Source organism: Gracilinanus agilis, chromosome 2 (genome assembly GCF_016433145.1).
Source record: "Gracilinanus agilis isolate LMUSP501 chromosome 2, AgileGrace, whole genome shotgun sequence".
Lineage (NCBI taxonomy): Eukaryota > Metazoa > Chordata > Mammalia > Didelphimorphia > Didelphidae > Gracilinanus > Gracilinanus agilis.
Window position 1 is genome coordinate 521271842 of NC_058131.1, and position 9770 is coordinate 521281611.

Consider the following 9770-nt stretch of genomic DNA (forward strand, 5'->3'; position numbering starts at 1 on the left):
ATGTTTATAATTGGGCAAATAAAGGGCCATAGATGCATTTGTTTTTTCCTCACTGTGGAAGGGCTGCTTTTGATTGACTTTGAACTTTGGGTGGTGTCAATATGTAGTGGACTATTGTGTTGAAGGTAATGAGGGAAGGGTAAATGTTTTTCTGTGGAATCTTTACTGTACTTTCCCTGGAAGACTCCTCATGCATCTCATGTCAGGGCAAATGTAGGTACCGTAGTAACTATAGATCTCACTGTTAACTATAACCAGAGATCTGACAAGTATGCAGGTGTTCAAAGGTTCATGAGTTAAAATGCTGAAGCCTTTGATGAATTTTTGATGGCTGCATTTTTAATACAGGTCGACCTTCTTCCTTTGAGGCTGGATGCCAGATTAATTGATAAATAGTGGAAGTCTGTAGTGCTGGGTTCTCCTAAGCAAAACAAGTACAAAAATCCATAAAATCTTGCCTGTCTGGATCCTTAGAAGTACTTTAAAAAAGTAAAATTTAAAGAGGCTGTTGGCCCTACTCTACTTTCTCCCCATTTCAGGAAGAAAATATCTCCTACTCTCCTCTTCCATGAAGAAAAGTTTTACCTACTATTCTGATCTCCCAGTAGAGAGACAGTGTAGTGTAGTGAATAAAAGTCTAACCTTGGAGTTAAGAAGACCTGAGCTCATATCCATATCCATCTCTGATATATATATATATATATATATATATATATACATACTGCATGCAGGATCCCGTGGTTAAGTTACTTATCTTCTCAGGAAATTGGACAACTTTTTAACATCATATGTTACAAAGAAGTTGCCAGTCAGCATTGGTACAGGGAGTTTCTGTGATGAGGAGATCAAAGATTTAAGGTAAATCCATTATCACATAGTAATTTTAAAGTTTAGAATTCCTTAAAGAAGCAAATTTGGGTTTTGTTACAATTTCTCCTGATTTAGTGGATAATACTGCCAGAAAATGTGCCAAATGAGTTGAAAAGGAGTAATACAAGTATACTTCTGTACTCTTATAAAAGCTATGGTTTCTTCTTGTGAATGATCCCTTTACCAAGAACTGATCAAAACTCCATCCATATTTCATGAATTGTTCCAACTAAAAAATCTGTCATGTGTTGGCCAGCAAACTTATGATGTACTTTTGCCCAGTTAGGTTAGACTTTAGAAGACAAATAAACCTACTTCCCAATGCTGAGGCAGTGCTAAGAACCTTTCTGCGTTAGCTAAAGCTAAACTTCATTTTTGTGGTCTCTTATTCTCTGGGGCAGGAAGATCCTTTCTGGTTGGATTCCCAGGTTCAATCTCTACTTTTACATGAAAACTCCTTTTCTCATAGCCACCTTGATTCTCTGATCTTCTCTGGACTCTATCTACAGAAATTTCTTTAACCATGACCTCCTTAAGTCTTGATCCTATAACACATATCTCTTTTTCCCCTGAACTGTTCTTTGGATCTCAATTAGAAATGTCATCCTTTATAGGAGTTTTCCTTAAATTTCCAATAACCTTAGGAAAAGGATACTATGTCCTATTTTTTTTTTTTTTGGCTAATTTGAGGACATTTTGCTTTCTGTGTATAAGAATGCCTTCTATCTTCAAATTCTGTTGTCTCTCCAAGTAATATATTATTTAATGGCTATAAGCCCCTTTCTAAATCATTCCATATTGGTCTCCAGAATCTTAATGCCCCAAAGGGAATCAACATACCCTTCTCTTCCCAGGATGTACAATCTACAGGCTTTCTTCTTCTCAGTGAAGATTTCTTCTCAGTCAGCATTAGCATAGCTATTAGCATTTCTATGTCTTAATTATAGTTAAGTTTTCTAGACCAAGCAAGGCTATAATAACCTCGATTCTATTAGGAACTTTGGAGGGGGTATTTTGCTACAAAGACAATATAATCAAGAGAGATAGTGAGGACATGAATAAAAATACTTGACTGAAGCAGGATGAAATATTTTGGGGAGAAGGGAAGAATTCATTTGGCTTGACATGAGGGTTTAGTTCTGAGCTTTTAGATAATAGGAGAAATCACCTTAGATTTTTTTTATCAGGAGGGATGATAGAATGAAAATATTAATTTAAAAAGATTAACTTGATAGTGAGAAGCAGAGAAGTGGATTGAGAACTGAAATTGGAGTTGAGACCATGGATTCAAGTCCTGCCTTTTGTATTGGCCTTGACCTAGACAAACCTCTTAATCTCTTAATGCTCTTGGCAACTCTTTAAAACAGTAAGTTTCAGATGTGCATTAATAGAGTCTGTTCATTAACCAGGGAAATATCTGCCTCAAAAAAATTGAAGGTCTAGAACAATAACAACAATGTATTCCTCTTTTGGTTTATAAGTTAGTTGTTCACTTGGCTATAACTGATGTTCTCATCTATATTTGATTCCTCCTTCAGTTATCCTTACCATAAGATTCTTTTCTTATCTACATTTTTATGAAAATTAATTTCTTAAAAAATTTCAACTTTCTCTTCTATGAAGATGATTTCCAAAGCTCATATGTCCAGGGTTTTCACCTATACCTCAAACTCAATATATCACAGACTTCCACATTTTCTGATAATTTTCCAATAATTATTTACTAAGCTCTTACTATATGCCAAGCAGTATACTAGGTGCGGGGGATAAAAATCCAATGAATTAAAGGATCCCTGTTCAATAGACATTTACTTTCTTTGGTATCACAATATACCAGTCATCTTGTCTCGAGCATTGGAGTCATTGCTAACTTTTCAGTTTTCTTTAGTTTTCACAACCAATCAATCCTTGTCTCAAGGTTTTGTTGTTGCTTTTTTCTTTATTCTAGCTTCATAATACCTATTGAATCTCTCCGCTTCTTCCTACCCACAAAGTCAACATCCTTTTCTAGGCTTTCATAACTTTTCACATAAATTATTATAATCATCATCCAACTAGCCTCCTTATGTCCAGCAAGGACTCTATTCTTAATATAATTGGCGGAAAGACTTGATAATTCACAGATTTGATTATGATCCTTCTATGCTCAAAATCCTTAAGTAATTATTTCCTGTAGGAAAAGATAAAAACTCCCAAACTTGGAACACAAGGCACTTCTCATCCTATCCTCTGAGCTCCTTCTGTTGTCCTTTGTATTTCTTTTGTGAACATTAATGCATAACATGCCCATGCCTCGAATCCACTTCCTCTGCATATCTGGCCTTGAAAATTCTCTTCTTAAAAGTAGCAAGCAAAATGAAGTGGAAAGAGTGCTGTATATAGCACAAAAGGACTAGGGAGGAGGGTAACTGGGTAGCTTAGTGAACTGAGAGCCAGGCCTAGAGACAGGAGGTTCAAATCTGGCCTCAGATACTTCTTAGCTGTCTGACCCTGGGCAAGTCATTTAACCCCCATTGCCTAGCCCTTACCACTCTTCTGCCTTGGAACCAATACACAGTATTGATTCTAATGTGGAAGGTAAGGGTTTAAAAAAATTCAGATTCTACTTCTGGCATTTATTACCTGTGTGATCCTTGCCAAATTATTTAATTTGTCTTTACCTCTATTTCCTCATCCTATAAATGAACACATTAAGGTAGATTACCTCTAAGGCCTTTCTCAGTTCCATATTTATGACCTTTGAAGGTTCAGCTCAGGCTTCACTCTATGCTGTGAAAATGTTAATGATTCCCCCATTAAAAAGTGTTCTCTTCCAACTTTAATTTCCCAAGACCTCATAGTCAGTTTTTTTCCCTTAGATTGGATCACATCTCTGTTTTAATCTATACTTTGTATATCTTTGAAATATATTTATTTCTAATGAGACATATCCATAGGAGGATGTAAGTACCTAGATAATGAGAACTATTTAACACTTGTTTTTGTTTAGTGCCTAGTCAAAAGTCTCCTATGGATGTAGGTGTTTATAATTAAATAACTATATGATTAAATAATGGAATTCTTTCCAACTTCTTTGATACTTTTAGTGATAGAACCCAGAAGAGAACTAAATATGGTACATTCCAACAGGGTATATATTTCTTGAGGGAGGGTTGTCTCATCGGAGGGCCTGTTACAAAACATGGCAACTGCTTAATAAATACATGTTGTTTTTGTTTTTGATTATCATTCTTGAGCAATTAAATCTTCAACCACTATCAAGCCTTCTCATCAAAACCCAGGGCATGCTACATTCTTATTGGCAAAATGCAAAACTACCAGTCATTCATTGCTCTTACATAGCATACCATATATTGTAGATTCATCCAGAAAAAGCTCAGTTTTACTACGGTTACAGAAATTTTTATACTGTGAATTATACTGCCAACTGTGAAGGATTAAATCATAATCTGCAAATCAAGTCTCCAAGATAATCACAAGGGTCTCATGATGAAAATGCTATCCACAGCCAAAGAAGGAACTATTGGAATATGAGTGCAGATCAAAGCACAGCATCTTCCTTATATATCCTTCATGAGATTTCTACTGTATGTATTATGTGTCTCTTCTTTCATGAAATGAGCAATATGGAAATATGTATTACATGAAATTATGAGTATAACCTATATCAGACTATTCACCAGCTCAGAGGAGTGGGTAGGAAAGGGAAGGAGAAAATCTGAATTTTAAAATGTCAAAAATCAATTGTGAGAAATTATTTCTACATGTAACAAAAATAAACTTTAAAAAAATAATTAATTAATTGCATGATAATCTAAAGATTCTTTTGTTTTTTTATGGAATTTAAAAATTTTTTATTTATTTATATGTTTCTTACATTAATATCCCCAGATAAGTTCCTCTCTCCCTCCCTTCCCCCCACTAGAGAAGGCATCATTTGAGAAAAAATATATGCATATATATATACATATATAAGCATATTTTGCTTATTTCTAACTTTTTTCTTGAGAGATAGACATATACAAGTTATTCTTCAAATGATATTTCTTTTCCTATATATAATCTCTTGGTTCTTTTTGTTTCACCCTTCATAAATTCATGTATGTCTTTCCATGTATTTTTTAATATACTCGTTCATCATTTTTCCAGTGCAGTAGCATTCCAACAGAATCATTAGCCACAACATGTTTAGCCATTGGTCAGTTGGTGACCATCCCCTCAAGTTCCAGTTTTATGCCATCACACAGAGAACATATTAAGTACTTTTCCTTTTTCCCTGATAAAACAAATGCTTAATGATGATGCTTAGTTTTAATGTAGCTACTTCATACAAGTTAAATTTATTTTAGATACTTTTTGGACAATTTGTGCACATAGGGAATACACAGTGAATACTGTGGATGATACAGAGTGAGACATAAGGTGTTGTACTTGTGGCAATTATGGAAACCACCAGAATTTTATCAGGTCTTTTTTCAAGTTGATTTATGACTTCTTCTGATAGTTTTCATGGGGAGATGTAGTTGATATTCTATGATAAATTAAATACTGTTTTCTTCTTGCCTAAAATTGAGGAATAATTTCCAGTGCCATCAGGGCATAAGTGGACTGAAGTTAGTAATGAGGAAACTGGAGCCCAGAGAAGAACTTATTGTGAATGGAGAGTGCTGTAATGCTTTTAGTAACAGAAAGAGGCACTATTAAAACTCATCTAAATTTTAAAATTCATTTTAAGTGCTCCTCCACTGATACCACATTTCCTTGATGACAAAATGTACAAATGCAGAGTCATTTTTGGTTACTAATGCATTCCTCAATTTTAATAGGGCACTGCTTGAGAAATCAAGACCTACTTCATAAAAGCAGACATTTACTCTCCCAGCTATGTCATTGTCTTCATCTTCTGCTATTAGATCATCATCTCAACAACTTGTGTTTCTCTTCAGTCATATTTTATTGCTATTGCCCTCAAAACTAATCACTATTTATTATAAATACCCTGCTATCATTTTGAAAGTCTGTTGGACCCTATAGTGCCTGCATAATTATGTGATATGGGAGTCATGGAAACCCTGTTTTATTAAGATTGTGACCAAGAAGATCACTCGAATAGGGTCACATGGTGACAAAAGGGGAGAAAAAAGGAATCTCTAAAGTAAATATTCTCCAAGATAATTGGTTTAGGAATATAAGAAGTGAAGTGTGAGCTAGGAGGTAAGTCTAAGTCATTGGCTAGGCATTAGGAGATGCTGGTGAAAATTTCTACTTTGGCACTTTCATTAAGTAGCTATACATCTGTCTGTTAACCTTGCTAGAATTAAGAGTTCTTATATTTCCCTTTTGGACTTGCGCCATGCAATCACAATAAATTTGGCACAGATAACACAGCCAATGCAGTTTTTTTATTTCAATTTATTCATAAAAATGAGGGCAAAAACGTATTTATCAAGTAAATTATTTAACCATTATTCCTTCTTTTCTTTGGTTCTACTGACCAGGGAGGAGTATTGTGCAATGTCTGATAGAGATGTGTGTTGCTATATGTGTGAATATAGATAGATAGATAGATAGATAGATAGATAGATAGATAGATAGATAGTATATATATGTATATACATGTATATATACATATATACATATATTTAGAGAGAGAGAAAGAAATATACATATAATAATTTGAGTACTTATTTTGCAATGTGATCTTTAAAATACTTTAGCTCCTCCCCATAAGAAGAAGCATTTTATTTCTTAAATTAATCCTGGACTTTTAAAAAGTGACCATTTTTTTATTGATGAAATGGGAAGACTACAGGCAATCTTCATGAAACCTATAGAATTCAATGTATCACCATATTGACTTTTATTTTTAAATGAAAATCTCATTCTTTACCCATTCCATTGACCCTCTAGTTTTATTTTTAAATAGGTATTAGAACAATAATATTATAGACACTGGTGGAATTCATTTTTTATTAGGCCATATATCCTCTTTCTCACTGTAGTTAAAAAAATGTCAAAGGAAACCCAAGTAATTTTTAAAGTAATACCCCAAATGACAAGCTTTTACAATGAATAAAATTGGAACTGAATGATACTTCTTTTCTGAGTATGTAGTCTGAAACCTGGTGTCTGAACCTACCTATATTTTAAAACCAAGATTGTGAAAGCCATTACTAATTATATTTGTTTATTTTTGATATGTAAAAACAGTCAGTAGTTCTCAGTATATGCTGGTTAACTCAACTACTGGACAATAAGTTATTTCGCAAGCCTTATATTTTCCTTTTCTTGAAAGCTGACATATGCTTGTTCAACTGGCACAATTTCAAAGGAAAAGTAATTGTCAAATTAAAATGTTGCCCTGAAAACTAAAACATTTAATATGACTAGTTCTGATGAGGAATGTTGGATAGATAATTTGGAATTTTAAAAATAATTATGTAAAAACAAAATTGGATTCTGTATTTAGAAACTTGTATTAGTCTAGTATCTGCCTGTAGCAGCTATGGAATTACTTAATTCTATAAATGTTCAGCCAAACTCATTTTTGGCATCTACAGTGAGATATACTTTAAAATTGACAGAGTTGTGAAAACATTTTGTTTCCACTGTGAACATTTTTATAGAGTACTGCCATGTAAAAAGTTGAGTAAGTTCCAATTCCCTGAATACTGCCAGGCCAAGCTTTTCCTTCCCCTTTTACATTTTTCTCTTTCTCCTTTCTCCTTCAATGAAAGCCTCTAATGAAGACAGTTCAATGAACAATTCATTAAGTGGAGAACAGAAGTGTCAAAGCAGGCACAATCTCCTAATTAGCTGAGAGTTGATTAACATCAGCCAAATTGAATATAAACTATGGGTATATGTGTATGTATATGCAATAATAAAAGGAAATAGGTAAAATTCTAGCATACAACATATTGTCAAGTTATTTCTCCCATATAGCCATTAAAGCCTTGCAGAAGGATGTGATCACCGTGTAATAATTTGTTGAAACTCATCTTACCGGGTCCTGAACATCTGGGAAAGACATTGATGGATATTATTGAGGAAACATTGAAATAAGGAAACTAGCTATTTCTGAATGAAAGGTAGTTCTAGCACTATTAACCACCCTATTCCCTTTTTATCTGTGCAGTTTACAAGCCTTGAGAAAGGAAAAGTCCCGAGATGCTGCTCGTTCCCGTCGGGGAAAGGAGAATTTTGAGTTCTATGAATTGGCTAAGTTGTTGCCACTTCCTGCAGCCATCACCAGCCAGCTTGACAAGGCGTCCATCATCCGACTTACAATTAGCTATCTGAAAATGAGGGACTTTGCAAATCAGGGAGATCCTCCATGGAACTTGAGAATGGAAGGACCTCCACCCAATACTTCAGTTAAAGGTATGATTTAGGGCAATTTTTTTCTCACTGGAATATGGTAGTCTATAATAATCTCTCTATTGAAATGTTTACCATCATCCTTTCTTCTTTTCCTGCATATCAAAACCTTTAAAGGGATACAAATGTGGAAATCTGAGGTCTGCATGAGAAAGACACCATGTGAAGGTGAAATAAACCTCTTCTTCTATTTCTATTTTATTTTCAAAAACTATCTGTCAGTCTAAGTAATCTATCACTTTTTATAAGGTTTCAGAGAATTTAGTATGAAATTAATTGCATTTAAGTGTTTTTTATTTAATTCATGCCATGCTAAAATCCATGTAAAATCTTTCTGATGGGTGGGGTATGGAAATGTTTGTTAGTGGGGAGAAGTTAATATTCTCAGCTCTAAGTGGAAGTAGATGAGAACAGGACTTAGTCTTAACAGGCATTTTGTGTTTAAAATTCATCAACTAACAAAAATGCCTGCATTTCAGTTTAAAGGCACTATTGATATATGTGTATAACTGTGTTAACTTGAAGGTTGACATATATAACCATCCAGATATGTCTTCCCAATCCTTGATGCATTTCTTATTATTTTTAATTTAATTTTTGAATCCTGCTTCAGTCTTTCACATAATGATGGTATTTTTCTTTAATGTTGTTATTAAGTTCTAATACTTTATAATATATTTTGAACACCAAATCATAAAAGAACAATTTGATTTTAAACCTCTGGATGTGTGTGAATTTGCATATCCATGTGGATGTTCTTGTTTATAAATGTTTTAGAATAAACTTGTGTTTTGACCATTGATCTTACATCCCTAAGGGTGTATAATCTAGGCAGAAGAGCTATCTGTAGTGGATGGGATTATGCTCTCTTCCCTGACCCATGAAAACCAGGTGAGCTGGGACTAAGGACAGGCATGTGGATGGTTATTGCAAGTAACCACCTCTGGGCAATGAATGGGAGTTTCTGGTTAAGTGTTTGATTGCTTCGTGACAGCTAGCTATTGAGCAACATTGGTGTTGGCAGCTGAAGCAGCTTTCACTTGCCCTCCTGGCTAGAGGAAAAGGTACTAGTGGGGAGCTGTCATCTTTCATATAGAATTGAGATTGATATGAAGGGCAAAAAGCAGTGGTCATTTACCAGGCTTTTTGAGCCTGGTAAAGCATGGTAATGTGTGTATGTACATATGTGTATGTCTGTTCACATATTTACATTGACATACATTTGTAGATTATATTTAGCTATGTTTACTAGAAACGGAGAGCCAGGATTTAAAGTGTAAAATGTTATGTTCCTCAAGTCTTAGAAAGTCATTTAGAGCTTGTACAGAAGACATTAAATAGATATTATCTTTGTGCTTCTTAAGATCAAGTTCTGAGTGGTATCTATATCCATCCATCCATCCATCCATCCAGTCTATCTATCTACTATCTATCTATCTATCTATCTATCTATCTATCTATCTATCTATCTTTCTTTCTTTCTTTCTTTCTTCCTTCCTTCCTTCCTTCCTTCCTTCCTT

At 34.2% G+C, this 9770-nt stretch overlaps 1 protein-coding gene across 1 annotated transcript in view; it reads left to right on the forward strand.

The window, feature by feature from the left end:
- NPAS3 (neuronal PAS domain protein 3) overlaps nucleotides 1-9770 on the forward strand; it is a 1019383-nt gene that overhangs the window by 217823 nt on the left and 791790 nt on the right. Inside the window, exon 3 of the mRNA XM_044660006.1 lies at nucleotides 8009-8253. Coding sequence (XP_044515941.1) covers nucleotides 8009-8253 — 245 coding nt within the window. The remainder of the gene's footprint in view (nucleotides 1-8008; nucleotides 8254-9770) is intronic.